Source organism: Gorilla gorilla, chromosome 10 (genome assembly GCF_029281585.2).
Source record: "Gorilla gorilla gorilla isolate KB3781 chromosome 10, NHGRI_mGorGor1-v2.1_pri, whole genome shotgun sequence".
Classification (NCBI taxonomy): domain Eukaryota; kingdom Metazoa; phylum Chordata; class Mammalia; order Primates; family Hominidae; genus Gorilla; species Gorilla gorilla.
In genome coordinates, this window is record NC_073234.2 from 86,968,268 (window position 1) to 86,985,571 (window position 17,304).

The window sequence follows — 17,304 nt, forward strand, 5'->3', positions numbered from 1 at the left end:
GTCACTTCCTGCGACACGCAGGAAACAAAGGCTCCCAGTTCACGCGATAATAAGACCAACTCGATACTCACTAGGATTTGTAGTCTTTCGTCTTTCTTCGGGTTTACTCTTCCGGTCTAGGGTCACACCCACCGCAGGGTCTGGCTTGGTACGGCTGGGTGCATGCAGAAGTAGGTGGAGCTGCTGTTGCAGCCTTGAGAGAGTTTTATTGTATAACTCTTGTAATTTATAGTAATCGGAGGGGAAAACACCTCTTCCTTTTAATTGCTCTGAGGACCGCTGCCAAAGAAACGCAGTAGATCCGCTCCCTCTTGGGGGCGGGGAGAAAGAACGGGTTGTGTCCGCCATGTTGGTGAAGTCAAGCGAAGGCGACTAGACCTCCAGGAGGGCCAGTTCTGTGGGCTCTAGTCGGCCATATTAATAAAGAGAAAGGGAAGGCTGACCGTCCTTCGCCTCCGCCCCCACATACACACCCCTTCTTCCCACTCCGCTCTCACGACTAAGCCCTCACGATTAAGGTACGCCTGCCTCGATTGTCCAGCCTCTGCCAGAAGAAAGCTTAGCAGCCAGCGCCTCAGTAGAGACCTAAGGGCGCTGAATGAGTGGGAAAGGGAAATGCCGACCAATTGCGCCGCGGCGGGCTGTGCCACTACCTACAACAAGCACATTAACATCAGCTTCCACAGGTAACCTGGGCAGGGAGTGGGGGTGACGGAAACTGGAGTTCCTATTCTGGCTATCGCTTGTGTGGAAGGAACAGGAGGATTCTGCTAATTCTAATAACTTTCCCAGCTGGTAGCAGGGAAGCATCGTATGTCCTTTGTGTTTCTCAAATCTGCCCAATTGTTCTCTGCTTTCGGGGAAGCTTTACTCATTTTCTAAAAGAAATCCAAGTACTGTTTGGTCATTACCCCTTGGTAAAAAAAGTAACAGGAGGATATCGTAATTTTCTACTGTTTTATTCCTCTGTTAGACCGGGTCTTGACATGAATGACGCCGTAAGGGAGAAAGAGATCTTCCCATTCAATCAGCAATCACCGTAAAAGCCTGCTGTGTTCCCGTTAAAATTAGGAAATTCTCACTAGATGAATTGACATGGGAGGCATTTAGATTTCTAATAGTCACATAGTAATTCTGCGGAGGAATTGAGTCATCTTTGATAGCCATGGAATTAAGCGATGTTAATTAAAGTGCAAAAGATAACCTTTCTGTTCTTACTAGAATAGAGTAATAAAAAGAACCTAGGTTTTCTTTTGTTTGCTGGAAGAAAAATCAAAATTCTTTAGTTCTGTCAAACCAGAACTCTTGAAAGCACTTTGAACAATGCCTGGAAAATAACAGGTACTCTGTAAATGTTTACCTTCTCTGCAAGTGCCTGCCACGTGCCCGAAGAAAAGACACATTAAAAAGTTAAGTGACACCAGTCCTGATTTTATATATTTTATATACCTAACAACGTATATGTTAGTATGTAGAAATTATATCCTTGACCTTTTTCCCTACCTCACTATTACGAACTGTATTTTTATTAAAAGCTGCCACTTAAAAAAAATCTTGTGATGTTTCTGTTTTTAAACTAGTTCATGCATATGTAGTGCTTTGTTCATTCATCCATCAAATATGTACGGAGTTCCTAATTACCTGACATTGTGCTAAGGATCCAGAAAGTTCTAACCCTCCTGGAGTTTAGAATTTAATGGTGGAGAAAGACATAAATAATTAAGTGCCACAGAAGAAACATTTAGAGACCTAACTTAGTCTTGGAAAGTCAAAGAACACTTTTTCAAAGGATGTGACATTTCAAATGAGACCAAAGGATGACAGATTGGGTCCTGTGTGCTACTTAAGTATTTTCTGTTTTATCCTAAGAGTACTTGAGAAGCCATGGAGGGTTTAAAAAAGAACGGCACGATTAGATTTGCATATTGAAAAGTCCTCTGGCTGCAGTGTAGAGAATCGTAGTGTTACTGAAAGTGCTGGTCAAGCATCATCGGGAATGAACTTGATGAGAAAGGAACTTATTACAGAATATTAATTTACCTATTTTTTTCCTTCACAGGGAAATCTTGCTACAATGTCAACTAAACTAAACCCTTTACTCAGTTGCTGGCACAATCAGCATTAGGGAATGTGTGAGCTGACAGAGAAAAACTAGTTAGGAAGCTGTAGTAAATAAAACAAGGAAAGTCCACCCAATTTTCTAAACTAGGGTGATATTAGAGTAGAAATGGAGAGGAGGGGACAGATTGGAGAAATGTTCAAGGAGAAACTACTGAATTTAGTAATTTGATTGGATAGATGAGAGAGGGGAGTCCAGACACCAATAACAATGTTTAACCCAGTGTGGTGGCTCACACCTGTAATCCCAGCACTTCGAGAGGCCAGGGCGGGCTGATCACTTGAGCCCAGGAGTTTGAGACCAGCCTAGGCAACATGGTGAAACCTCGTCTCTACAAAAAAATACAAAAAAATTAGCTGGCCCTGGTGACGCATGCCTGTAGTCCCAGCTACTCCGGAGGCTGAGGTGGGAGGACTACCTGAACTGGGGAAGTTAAGGCTGCACTGAGCCATAATCATGCCACTGTACTCCAGCCTGGGCAATACAGTGAGACCCTGTCTCAAGAAAAAACAAAAAACAAAACAAAACAAAAGAGATGGATGGTGGTACAATAACATGCATAAAATTTGCCTACTATGAATTTAACATTTTCATGTGTAACCTCAGAAATTTAGGTCTTAAAATAGTATTCATTATAATAAAAATACATTCCTATTTTGTAAATACAAACAAGGTTTAATTGATTCACTCCTTTTCTACTGGGACATTAGTAGACTTTTTTTTCTTTTTCTTTTTGAGACACAGTCTCATTCTGTCACCCAGGCTGGAGTGCAATGGTGCGATCTTCGCTCACTGCAACCTCCACCTCCTGGGTTCCAGCAATTCTCCTGCCTCAGCCTCCCGAATAGCTGGGACTACAGGCATGCCCACATGCCTGGCTAATTTTTATATTTTTTAGAAGAGATGGGGTTTCACCATATTGGCCAGGCTGGTCTGGAACTCCTGACCTTGTGATCCACCTGCCTCGGCCTCCCAAAGTGTTGGGATTACAGGGGTAAGCCACCACGCCTGGCCATTAGTAGACTTCTGTATCTCTATGTGCAAGTTATTTTGCCTAAACTTACTGTCTCTATCTTTCTTACCTCTTAGCCAACTCAAGTCTTAAGTCTCCCCAGTAATCTTCTGAAATTGCTCTTGCTAACATGACCTTTATGTCTCTCTACGTTCATTTTTCATGGTATGTGATCATTTCCTCCATGAAATACTCTCTATGACACTAATTTTATGATTATCTTCTGACTTTTTTGGCCTGTCTTCAATCTCTTTTGCTACTCTTCTCTCTACTCCTTAAGCCAGGTCTTCACATTCATATCAGAATAATTTCAGCTGTTCTGTGGTCTCAGCATCTACTTGTTGATGCCTCCCAAATCAGTATCTCCAGTCCATCTCTGTCTAATGAGTTCCAGACCTATAGGCCAAGTGTCTACTCAGTATTTCTCTGGTCTCCTTTTAGTTACCCAGATTCATTATCTATATTGACAAACTGCCCTTACTCAGTATTTCTCTGGTCTCCTTTTAGTTACCCAGATTCATTATCTATATTGACAAACTGCCCTTCCCCAAACTTACCCCCACTTCCTGTACTCTGCTTCTCAGTAAATGAAGATCTACCCATCTGGAAACTTGGAAGTCTTCCTCCCTTGACTTCTCACCATTACCCCTTGATTAGATTATTACAGTAGGCTCTTAACTGGCTCACTGCTTCCATCCATGCACTCCTAGGCACTCTTCTATAATCAATAGTATGTTGCTAAATATTTAATAAATGTTCTCTAGAGAGGGGGAAAAGCCCTGATTTGTAGTGTTTCCCCACCTTCTATGATGTAAATACTACTACCAAGTCTAGTTTCAAGCTATCAATATGACATCACTGATTATGGAGTTGGAAAGAGATGTGCAGTTTCACACTATTTTAGTATTTCCACCATACAGATAAAACAGACAACCTTAAGAGTAAAGGTAACAGTAAAATCACTAGGAAATTTGGGGGTTTTGGTATTTATTACCTTTCATTTTAATTTATTTAATTGCAACTTTATATTTAATTTTAATAATGGCTGTGTTTAACAACTGGCTTACAGATTTTCTGTTAACAATCAGCTCTCACAATTCAGCCTTTTAATGGCTTACCATTGCCATTTTGGATAAGGTGGATAAGGTTCAAAATTACTCTGACTTAGAAGGCCCTCCAGCATTGTTTCATAACACTATTCTCTGTCCCCAAGATATTCTTAACACTCTACTGTCCCACCCTAACTTCTCTAGCTGATTCCTATAATTTTTAAGGCCTCCTGACTAGACTAGCTCTTCCTGTTTTACGGTTCCACACAACCCTGTACTTACGCTTTTATAAGACTCATCTACACTTGTAGTTACTTTTATTATAATAATAAATAGCATTTATTTAATATTTAGCATGTACTGTGCACTGGGCTAAGCATTTACTGACATTTTTTCATTTAATCCTTATGACCACACTAGGTGCCATTCTTATCCCCACTTTATATATGATAAAAAGGAAACCTAAAAAGGTTAACTTGCCTAAAGTCACCCAGATATTATGCAAAGGAGCCAGGATTGGTGCCCTGGTTTGAGTCCAGAGACAGCGGCCACTCTATTCTATTGCATCCAGCTATTTGATTCCCTACCTTCCCCATTACAGTATACGCTCATGGAAGAGAAGTCCTATGTCTATTTTGTTTCCTACTGTGTCTTCAGTGCTTAGGACAGTGCTTGGAATGTATGAGGCATTCAACTAATTATTGAAGATGCACACAGAATAGCACTGTTTAAACTACTGAGTGATTTTCCAAAACATCAAATATTTATAAGAGCCTGGTTCTATTACTGTCTAGATAAGAATATATCCTGTTACCATCATCTTAATTTTATTGTATTTATGTGAAGATTTATTATTAAATTAAGGTGAACTTAAATTTAGCTTATGGGCTATATCTCCCACCCTTTGAATGTGCTGAGGAAAATCCAAACAACACATCCAAAACATGATCAAGGTTAGTGCTGTACAAAAACATTACACCAAAATTAAATATAAAATCATTGATTATTCATATTCTGTTTCAGCACAGAAAATCTAAAGACTAGTAGTGCCAAGTTAACCCCATTAGTTCATTCATTCATTGATTCAGAAAAGTTCATTGAGTGCTTAACAGATACTATGCTAGATACTATGCTAGACCCAGGGACAAAGCAGTGAAAAACACAGCTCCTACCCTAGAGAAACTTACAGTCCAGTGGGAAAGATAGAAAAGTAAACAAAAAACTGTGCTATCAGTGCTATAGCGACATCTAACCCAGTCCTCTGATCATGGAAAACTTCCTTAATAAGATAGGATTCCTAAACAGTCTTAAGTAGAATTTGGTCAACTTAAGATTTGATTCAAGGCATTGATTTCCTAATTAAGGAGCTAGTTTTAAAAAGAGCTTTAAAAGAGAGAGAATTAAGGACCTGAAAAATAATATCTGAAAGTCTTATAGTGGAAGAGTCTTATACAAATAATAATACAATGATAGTACTTATTTATTCTGAGTCTCTATCGAGGCCCTGACAAGAAGAAATGTGTTTAAAGCCTGATTTTTAGCTTAGCCTTTAGGAAATATTTCCAAACCATCAAATACTGGGACAGAGATCTTTGAAATGAGACTAGATTGTCATTAAGAGGTGAGACTAGGCAGAGTAAATAAGTTATCAGAAAATTATTCAGCCAGCTGCGGTGGCTCATTCCTGTAATCCTAGCACTTTGGGAGGCCGAGGCAGGTGGATCACCTGAGGTCAAGAGTTCAAGACCAGCCTGGCCAACATGGGAAACACCGTCTCTACTAAAAATATAGAAAAAAAATTAGCCAGGTGTGGTGGGCACCTGTAATCCTAGCTACTCAGGAGGCTGAGGCAGGAGAATCGCTTGAACCTGGGAGGCAGAGGTTGCAGTGAGCTGAGATCCTGCCACTGCACTCCAGCCTCGGCAACAAGAGCAAAACTCCGTCTCAAAAAAAAAAACAAAACTCTATTTTCTTGTAAAATAGAAAAAATGCATATGTGAATTGTGGAGTGATATACAGATGTTAGTATCTTCAGATCAGGGTACGTATAGGGTTGAGGGGGATGGGGACAGAAGATGGGAGAGTGTTGACTGTAAATCCAGACATTCACTTCTTTGTGCCCCTCATTGCTGGTAGTGTTAGCCAACCTAGTATATGCGATATACCCAAAGCTGTTACCTAATGAGGCTGCATTTGGGACTTCTGAACCATATGATCTTCTAACTTGGATTTTTTGGTTCTTTTTAAACACTAGTCATTTCATAATTAATATTTAAAGGATAATGTAGTCAAACTAAAGAGTTTTACACAAACTTACTACATGTCAATGTTGATCTTATATTTCCAAGTTACCAGTAGAATTTTTAGAGAGAGCCCCTTATATTTGTCTCTTCCTTAATAGGTACACACTGGATGCATATCAGTGTACAGTTGACCCTTGAACAATGCAGGGTTTAGGGGTGCAGAAGCTCCCTCACCACACAGTTGAAAATCGGAGTATGACTTTTGATTCCCCAAAAATTCAACTAATAGCCTTAACCAATAACGTAAACAATCAACATATTTTTTATGTTATATGTGTTCTATACAGTATTCTTACAATAAAGTAAGCCAGAGAAAAGAAAATGTTATTAAGAAAATCCTGCCGGGCATGGTGGCTCACCCCTGTAATCCCAACATTTTGGGAGGCCGAAGCAGGTGGGTCACCTGAGGTCAGGAGTTCAGGACCAGCCTGGCCAACATGGTGAAACCCCGTCTCTATTAAAAATACAAAAATTAAGCGGGCGTGGTGGCAGGCACCTGTAATCCCAGCTACTCAGGAGGCCGAGGCAGGAGAATCACTTAAACCTGGGAGGTGGAGGTTGCAGGGAGCCGAGATGGCACCATTCACTCCAGCCTGGGTAACAAGAGCAAAACTCTCAAAAAAAAAAAAAAAAAGAGAAAATATATTTACTATTGATTACGTGGAAGTGGATCACTATAAAGGTCTTCATCCTTGTCATCTTCACATTGAGTAGGCTGAGGAGGAGGAGGAAGAAGGGGGTTGGTTTTGCTGCCTCAGGCATGGCAAAGGTGAAAGAGGTGGAAGGGGAGGCAGGAAAGGCAGGCACGCTCAGTCTAACTTTATGGAAATACATCATAATTTCTGTCTTACTCTTTTTCATTTCTCTAAAAATGGTTCTATATTGCACCAATCCTTCTTCCCTGTTTGCTTTAGTTTCAGTGACCCTATTATAGAAGGGTCCATGTCATAAAAGAAGTCAAAAGCAGTCTTGAATAATCAGAACCCTTCTGCCAGATTTTCTAATGTCAATTTTTCTGGCATTGCTCCTTCTACAACTTCTTCCTCATCATCTGGCAGTGTTCAGAAGCACTCAACTCCATCAGGCTGTCTTCTGTTAATTCCTCTGGTGTGGTGTCTTAAATCAGCTCTTGAATTTCTTTAAGATCCATATCTTGAAACCTGTCACTGCCCACCTTTTTTGCCATATCAACAATCTCTTTCATGATTTCCCTTATCAGCTCTGTCACAAAGACTGTGAGGTCATGCACAACATACACACACACTTTTCTTTAGCAGGAATTTATTGTTTTGGGCTTGGTTTCTTTCACCACTTTTTCTGTAACAATTTTCAATGGTGCAGTCCTTGTATACTTTCATGATGTTTTCTATCTTTGTTGGGGTTTTCTTCCATAGCGTTGGCAATCCTTTCCATAGAGTACCATGTGTAATGATCCTTAAAACTTCTGACCCTCTGATCTAGAAGTTGAATTAAAGACATTGAGTTTGAGGACAAATAGACCACTTTGACACCTTCTGTGTTGGACTGGATCTTGGTGGCCAGGGGCATTGTCCAAAATGGAAAGAACTTTGAAAGGCAGTACCTTACTGGCAGCGTACTTCCTAAATTCAATGGAACCAATCCAGAAAAAGGGTTCTCATTGTCCCAGCCTTCTCATTTTACAACAAAAAGACTGGCCACTGGTGTTTATCTTTCCTTTTCAAGGCTCAGGGTTTAGCAGGTTTGTAGATAAGGGCAGAACTGATATAAACCCAACTGCATTTGTACAAAACAGTGTTAGCCTATCCCTTCTTGCCTTAAGTCTTGATGTTTGCTTCTCTTCCTTACTAATACATATCCTTTGTGGCATTTTTTTCAAGAAAGGGCACTTTTGCCTGCATCAAAAACCTGTTCAGACACCTTTCTCTTGAATGATCTTAATGGCATCTGGGAACATCTGCAGCCTCTTGGTCAGCAGAAGCTGTTTCTCTGTTATCTTGACATTTTTTAAGCCAAACCTCTTTCTAAAATTATCAAACATCCTCTGATGGCATTAAATTTGCAGCTTCAGATCATTCACCTTCCTTTTGTTTTATCATATAACAACCTCACTTTTTCTCCAGAGTTCTGTATAAACTCTAATATGATTTTTCTAAAAAAATTTTCTTTCTAAAAAAAAACTACCTCTAGTCCTGGAATACAGGTATGGCTTTCTTACAGCAATTGTGTACTCACATAAAAGCTGCATTTCCAATACAGAATAGAAAGATATTTCACAAAAAGTGCAAGGTTTTTGTACCTGCTGGCACAGCTGTAGCAACAGCTTGATGATTTTTTTTTTTTTTACAATGGTCCTGGATTTATTTATTTTGAAATGGCAGGCAACAACAGCTGCAGACCTAAGTCTATGTGGCATATATATATATATCTCAAGCAATTCAACTTTTTCTTGTATTGTCATGACTCTGCTTCTTAGAGCACATCCATCATCACTAATGGCACTTCATATGGGTATCATGGTATTATTTAAGGTTTATGGTATTGCACTAAATACAATGAAAAATATGCAAGAACTGCGAGAGATCACTTTCTGCCATGATACACAACTTACTGGAGAGACGAATTGCTTAGACAGAGATAATTAGCATCACATGGCACTTTAAGTGGGTACTCACAGCACTTATTGAGCTCACTACAATAGAAGATGGCTATGAAATTATTACAGTAGTACAGTATGTACTACAGTTGGTTTTATGCAGTTATTATTATACTGCATCTTTGCATTTGTTTACATTCTGGACTGAATGATGCCATGTATGGTCTCTGTAAATTTTGATAATTTTAACTTTTAAAAATCTGTTTATATTTCATGGTAGTAAATGACAAAATAGACTAGTATGTGTATATTTCATGGTAGTAAATGATAAAATAGACTGGTATCTACATATATTTTATGTATTAATGACATACCTTTTTCTTAATTTTTTTGATGTTTCCAGGCTACACGGTTTGTCTGCAAGTTTTTTCCAATTGTTTCAAATTCAAATATATTTATTGAAAAAAATACACATATAATTGGACCTGTGTAGTTCAAACCTATGTTGTTAAAGGGTCAACTGTACTTTATATTTGAAATATGAAAGGAAAAACATTGCTACAAAGCATTTTACCTTTTTGTAAGTTTACTTTCTGCTGCACTACATAATTAAAGAGTTGACTTTTTAAAAATATTTGCTGTTTAACTACATACAGTATATTATTACTCTGTATTTGTATTAATTTAGCAAATTTTGTTGAATCCCTACTGTTTGCAAAGCATTGTGCTAAGTGTCAAAGATAAATACATAACAAGATATAATGATCCCTGTCCTCAAGAAATTTATAATCTTTATGTCACTGGAAATTAAAATGGAAAAATTACAAAACAATGTGGTAAGTGTCTTAATGATGGGACATAGAGGAAAGAGTACCAGAATCTGCCTAGGCTTTCCTTGACAAAATTTAATCTTTAGATATCTGATTTTTCTTGACTACATATATCAGCAGCAGATTAAAGCGTGGTGAAATTACTCCCGCTTATAATTGTTCTACTTAAACTTGATCTAAATCAGTTTAGTCATGTTTTATTTACTGCCCAGATTAAGGGCTAATTGGGAAGAAATGTCTCTTTTTAAAAGCCCTGAAAAATAAATGACTCAAGTCAGTTTTTGACTAAGTTTTTCAAACTTATAAAACATTACCATGAATTGGTTTCTGTTCCAGTGTCTGGATATCGTGAGTTTAAAATTTTTTAGGTAAATGGGACACACTTTTAATCATCTTCGAAATTTCTTTTAATCATTTAGATGCAGCCAGAATTATGACAGTTGGAATTTGAGTTGCATTTTTTTTTTTTTTAAGGTTTCCTTTGGATCCTAAAAGAAGAAAAGAATGGGTTCGCCTGGTTAGGCGCAAAAATTTTGTGCCAGGAAAACACACTTTTCTTTGTTCAAAGCACTTTGAAGCCTCCTGTTTTGACCTAACAGGACAAACTCGACGACTTAAGATGGATGCTGTTCCAACCATTTTTGATTTTTGTACCCATATAAAGTCTATGGTAGGTAATGTTACTCTCCTTTTGCTAAAACCATTTTTAGAACCCATTCCTTTTTGTTTATGCAGTTATTAACTGAAATTCATTTATAGTGATATGCCTCAAAAAAGTTGCAGACCTTCCTCTTGTACAGTAAAGGTACAGGCTAGAATCAGAGTTTGGGTCTCCTGACTCCAATATTCTTTCCCCAATCCAAATTGTTTTACTATATTGGAATTTTACATTATTACCCATTATTATTAATAATTGCACCATTGGTAAAACTGAAAAATCATATGAGTAATGAAACCTCCAGCATCTCTGTGCTCTGATTTTAAAATGACATACAAATAACATGTGCAAAGTACTTTAAGAGCACACAGCCAGAATTAAACCAAAGAATGTAAGTTCAGAGGGAGGCAGGCATGACAGAAATCTTCAGAGAGCTTGGGCATTCAGGGTGGGCTTTTGAAGTCTTGGGAGTTTAAAATAGAGGAAAGGGACCTTGGCTTTGCACAGAATAATTACAGTTGCATAATGAGAACAAAAAACGAGTGGGTTGAGGGGTGAGTAGGAAATGTTAGCAAGTGATATTTAAAGGAAAGAATGAAGAAAAAATGAAGCAAAAAAAGTAAATTAAAAAAAACGAAAGAATAAAGGTATAAGATGAATGAATTAAAACAATGTTTTATCTAGTTAGGGAAGATCTGGCCAGAGAGGAAAACCTAGCTGGGAAAGACAGGGTCACCAAGAGTAAGAAAGGGTAAAATGAACACAAATAGTTTAGCTTTGAAAGGGAGGACAAACATGTTTTCCTCTGAGGAAAAACTACTGTTTCTCTTGTTTGTAACAGTTAAACTTTTAAATGTATATGAGTTATTATCTGAATGGGAGACGAGGTTGTGGTAAGCTAATTACCACTGATGTTAGAAAAGCTCCAGGAGGACAAGAACTTAGTCTTTTTCACACGTGAATCCTCAGCACCTCAAACAGTGCCTGGGACATAGTATATACTCAAATACTTACTGAATTTGAAATACACCTTATTTTTGACATTTTGATTATTTATTTAATAAATCCAACTAAACTTTCCATTATGCCAGAATCTAAGCTCAGTGCTAGAGACACAAAGATCAAAAAAGAGTTCCTGTCAATTCCCTAGGCAGAGGGACTAACTGTAGGTTTCATGAGGATAGGAACCACATCATCTTACTTATTCAGTGTTGTGTCCCCAGGAATGCATAGTATGTGTTTCAATAAATGTTAATGAATTAAAGACACAGACTTATGAGGATATGATATAATCTGGAAACTCTCAGTGGCTTAGTATTGCTGGAGTATAAATCAAGATGGTAAATTGCAGAATGGGGTGAGATCCTAAATTGTATAGTATGCCATCTAAAGATTTATTTTTCCTTTAGATAATAGATAGGCAAAGAATAATTTGGCCAGAATGGAAAAGTCAAATATTCTAGAAAAATTATTCTTATGGCAGAATGTGGATTAATGAGGATCAAAATGAAGTGGAGAGATCAATAAAGAATAATATAGTCAGAACAGATATGATACGGGCCCAGTGTAAGTAGTGACATTAAGAATGACAGTGTTCAGCCTTATTGCGGAACAGAGAAAGGAAAAAAAAGAATGACGGAGAGGAGAGGATTCATGGTAGGAATATTTAGTGGGTAGAATTAATAGGACTTGATGACCATTTGAATGAAAGAGATAAAAGCAAAAAAAGTCTCCTGATTTTGACAAATGTTCCTAGCCAGATTTTAAATCCTTGAAGATGTAACCATCAAAAATTAATAGGTAAATCTGTTTAGAAGCTTGGTACTTAAGAATACATTTCTACAGATCCTTCAGTTTTCATTAAATAGGACCCTGGGTCTAAAATATTCATCAAATTGAGAAAAGGGTATTTAATTAAAAGGGGATCAAATTAATATCATAAATAATATCTACATATATTCTAAATTGACCTTAGTAAATTGCAAAGGATCTTTAAAATCTCTATAGAATCATAGTCAATAATTTGGAAGAAACCTTGGACATCCATTGTCTATTTCCAAATCAGTGTTTGAATCTCTCTGGATATGGGACAAAAAGAAATAGGTGACTAGAGTTAATTCAACCAGTTAAAAAACTTAATCTTGGATTACATGAGATGGCTGCTGCTGTTTCCTATTAAAGTTTTAAAATTGACTTTTAAAAGAGCAGTTTAAATACTGTTATCCAAAACTGGACACTATGTGCTTATTTGTGATATTTCATAATTTATGTTCAACCCTCTAATTTTATTCGGCTCAGAAACTCAAGTCAAGGAATCTTTTGAAGAAAAACAACAGTTGTTCCCCAGCTGGACCATCTAATTTAAAATCAAACATTAGTAGTCAGCAAGTACTACTTGAACACAGCTATGCCTTTAGGAATCCTATGGAGGCAAAAAAGAGGATCATTAAACTGGAAAAAGAAATAGCAAGCTTAAGAAGAAAAATGAAAACTTGCCTACAAAAGGAACGCAGAGCAACTCGAAGATGGATCAAAGCCACGTGTTTGGTAAAGAATTTAGAAGCAAATAGTGTATTATCTAAAGGTACATCAGAACACATGTTACCAACTGCCTTAAGCAGTCTTCCTTTGGAAGATTTTAAGATCCTTGAACAAGATCAACAAGATAAAACACTGCTAAGTCTAAATCTAAAACAGACCAAGAGTACCTTCATTTAAATTTAGCTTGCACAGAGCTTGATGCCTATCCTTCATTCTTTTCAGAAGTAAAGATAATTATGGCACTTATGCCAAAATTCATTATTTAATAAAGTTTTACTTGAAGTAACATTACTGCATAATTTGTGAAGACTTGATTACAAAAGAATAAAAAACTTCGTATGGAAATTTTATTTGAAAATGAGTGGAAGTGCCTTACATTAGAATTACGGACTTAAAAATTTTGCTAATAAATTGTATGTTTGAAAGGTGTTTTTTGTTTTTGTCTTTTTAAACTACTGTTAAAAGAACAGCTTATGATAAGTAATATGTTTAACTTACATTAGAGAAGAATTTTTTCCTGTACCAAAGTTGGCATATTGCATTCTAAATAAGATGCTAAATAAGAGTTAACCAACATTTAACATGACCTTAAAACTGCTGGGTTTTGTATTAATTAAATTATAATTGGCACTGTGATTTGAAAAATTTATAGAAAAAAAGGTACAGGGCAAGTTTTTAAATTAAAACTTTCTATATTTTGTTTTACCAGTAAAAGTGAGCTTATCATGGCCTCTCTCATAAGAATATTAGATTTTAAAGTAGGTTGTAAATAAAATATTTTGAAAATATTTGAATGTGAAGTACCATTGAGTCATCCAAACTAGGTAAGGCCTCAAGTACTTTAAACTAGTAAAATCTAGTAGCTGATAATATTCACCTAAGTAAGTGTTGTAAAATAATTCAGAGTTCAGGACCTAGCTTAGATAAATGTATACTACTCTTTTTCTGATAATAAAAATCTTACATTTCCAACTTCAAAATTGGTGCTTCCATATTTGTTGATAACCAAAACTCCTAAGGTTTTTTGTTTTCTTTTTAACTACTTTCCAAATGCATACTATACCTCAGAAATAGTATATCAATATAGTGGGCTTTTTTTTTTCTCTTCATAAACCCACAGTAAAATTTAATCACAGGAAACTACTTATATCTTCACACTTTGTATTGATAACTTAAAATGGCATCAGTTTATCTTAGACATCAGCTTGCTTTTTATCTCCTTTTTTAGTGAGTGAAATAGAGCAACTAGCATGCCTGTGTTCCCAGCTACTTGGGAGGCTAAGGTGGGAAGATCAATTGAACCTAGGAGGTTGAGGCTATAGTGAGCTGTGATTGCACGACTGCACTCCAGCCTGGGCAATGGAGTGAGACTCCTGTCTCTAAAACAGCAACAACAAAAATAAAGCAACCATAGTGCATAAGGGAAATTAAATGTTCCCTATAGAAATATGTGTATGTCTGTGATAGTGGTATGCAAATGCTAATTATTTTACAAAATAAAAGTTCAGAACTATTCTTATCATTGCCACCTGAACAATTAAAGGGTTTGCTTTATTTCACTAATGTTTAATAGGAACCCTTTGCTTCAAACAGCTTTGTTGAAATCATGTAAAAATTTGTTAATAGAGAATCAAGTTATTTAACTCAACTTATTTAATTCAAGCTTGTGATACTAACATACAAAGGTAGCATAAACCAAGTCATAAATTGCTGTAATCTTTCCTGTAAAGTAATAGCTACTTCATGATTTTTTTTTAAATTCCATTTTTTTGCTATTTAGGATTGCATTTGCTTGGCTCCTAGTAACAATTCTTTTACAGTATTAGCACTCTCTTTACTAAGGAATGCCTCCCAAGGAAATGCAAAGGTAGGAAAAGTCTCTTAGAATGCCCATGAGGTATTTAAAACAGATATTTATGAAAATCTTGTTGTGAATGTTATAAATCTTGCTAGTTATTTTATCTTTATCTAAAGTATTAGATGTAGTTCCTTGGAATTGTCATTACATATTTATTTTTTTCTAGTATGGTTTCAAATAACTTTTCGCCAACATATAATCATAATCAAACATTCACTGACCATATCTATTTTATAACTCAAAATAAGTTGGACAAATAATCATTTTAATAAAAACTATTTTTTCCAAGTATAACCACTGTCATGTGGTTCACCCTTCACCCCAGATACAAAACACTTATTTATGTAGCCCAGTTCCCATCTACAGTAATACCTTGAAACCTTAATAAATTTTAAAAATCATAAAAATAAAATATTGTAAAATACAACAACTTTTTGACAAGGTTACTTCATCTTCATTCATTATTACCTGACAGTATTAAACTACTACTCAATAATTTTAGAGTAAACTTTTCTGTGTTTTCTCCGTCATTTTCATTGTACTGTCCTGACAACATGCTCCAAACTCTTTGCATCAAATTGTTTTATTAACATACATTTGTCTACCTTAAAACTAGCTTTATTCACAGAGAAAAACCTAAAGGGAGTCTATTAAAATGCTGCTTTCAGTTTGATAGTTTTTTTTTTAATCACTCTGACCATAAAACTAACTGAAATTATAATGGTTTTTTTTTCCTCTCCCGGTCACAACACAGATCTTCTGTTCATTTGTTCTCTGTCTACTGGGCACCAGCCTCTACAAAGAACCAGCCAAAGGCTAGGTACTTGATATAAAAAGGAATATGACATTATTTTCTGCCCTCAAGTTGCTCTATCTCCTGAAAGAAAAAGTAATATTTATAATACAATGATAAATGCTACAAAAGAAATAGCTGTAAAGTCCTTTGGTAAATGCTGTTGAATTGGAATTCAGTAAGAACTGTAAACTGTAGACCTTTTTATAATCAAATGCTTTTGTCTTGAAACAAAACAGATTCCTCCTTATATTGACTTAGCAAAGGAGGTACAAGGACATTGGCATTTGACCTGAATTACGGTGTTTTATTGAATGAGCTATAAGACAACATTTTTACCCTTTAAAATGAACACTGAACAAATGTGTTGTTAATAGTATCTTTGTTAAAAGGAAAACATAGCTATAAATAAAATACTACATCGAAATCCAGTACTGGAGTTCATTTGAAATTTGATATTTTGTGTAAAATAACAAACCTATTAACAGATTTTTAAAATAACTGAGAATCGTATAAAGCACTTTGGTACTTATTTGTTCTCTTTTCCCTTACATTTTGTGTGGTAGGTGGTATTATCTCTGATTTACACATGAAGACATCCTTGTTAATGCAATTTATTTATTCATTCGGGCATTTACTATGTGCCAACTTGCACAAGGAATAGAAATGTCTGTGATCTAGATAGTTCTAGATTGAACACAGATTTTCTGCCAACAAATCCTCTCTGCTGTTCACATTATCCTTTGTTTAACATATGAACCAGGTTACTAAAATAGGATAAATCATGTGTCTTAAAATATGAAAATAGTAAAGTCTTTGAGGTCACTTGATCTTTTCTAAGTAGACTTTATAATATTGTGTTTTATCTCATTTCTCAATATTAAAATACGGGTAGATTTTAATTTTGCTATAATATAGGAAATGGTTCATCTTTGTACCAAAATATTGGATTCTTCTGATAGACAGTTGGAAACTTTCTAAAATTGAGGATTTTGTAGTGTATACTAAATAATTGCATATTCAAAAAAATGTATTCTGAGTATGGTGATATTAAACATTTTTCCCCAAGGAAATTACTGTCATGCCTGTTATTTCTAAAAAATGTACATAAATATTTCTGTGAAAGTTCTTTTACATTGACCCCCTGAAAGACTTCTGTGAAGTCCTTCTCCCTAAACTGAAGCAAATGGTAGAACAAAGATAATGTAAAGCCTTGAAGAGAAATTATTTTCATTTTTGTTGCTCACATTATATCTAAATGTACATTATAGTTTATTTGCACTGTTTCAGATAATAGGCAATCTAGACAAGATATATGAAAGTCTATGAAAATGGTAACAGTCTATCTCTATCCTGACCATAATTTGAGGCTCACACAAAAATTTATTTGCAGGCTAGGTACAGGAGTTCATGCCTGTAATCCCAGCATGTTGTGGGGCTAAGGTGGGTGGATCACTTAAGGCCAGGAGTTTAAGACCAGCCTGGGCAACTTAGCGAGACACCCATCTCTACAAAAATAATGAAATAAAAATTAGCCAGGCACAGAGGCATGTGGCTGTAGTCCCC

At 36.1% G+C, this 17,304-nt stretch overlaps 1 protein-coding gene across 1 annotated transcript; it reads left to right on the plus strand.

The window, feature by feature from the left end:
- Positions 1-12: 12 nt before the first annotated feature.
- THAP2 (THAP domain containing 2) lies at positions 13-16,811 on the plus strand. The gene is made up of 3 exons (XM_004053575.4): positions 13-686; positions 10,363-10,558; positions 12,845-16,811. Exons 1-3 carry the CDS (start codon positions 616-618, stop codon positions 13,262-13,264), a joined length of 687 nt encoding a protein of 228 aa, XP_004053623.2. The 5' UTR covers positions 13-615; the 3' UTR covers positions 13,265-16,811.
- Positions 16,812-17,304: the final 493 nt, after the last annotated feature.

What these genes read in the sequence shown, in the direction of transcription:
- THAP2 (XM_004053575.4), top strand. Translation starts at nt 616, where the DNA reads ATGCCGACCAATTGCGCCGCGGCGGGCTGTGCCACTACCTACAACAAG. An exon ending in ATTAACATCAGCTTCCACAG is followed by an intron (nt 687 to 10,362) that starts GTAACCTGGGCA and finishes TTTTTTTTTAAG; the next exon opens with GTTTCCTTTGGATCCTAAAA. An exon ending in GTACCCATATAAAGTCTATG is followed by an intron (nt 10,559 to 12,844) that starts GTAGGTAATGTT and finishes TATTCGGCTCAG; the next exon opens with AAACTCAAGTCAAGGAATCT.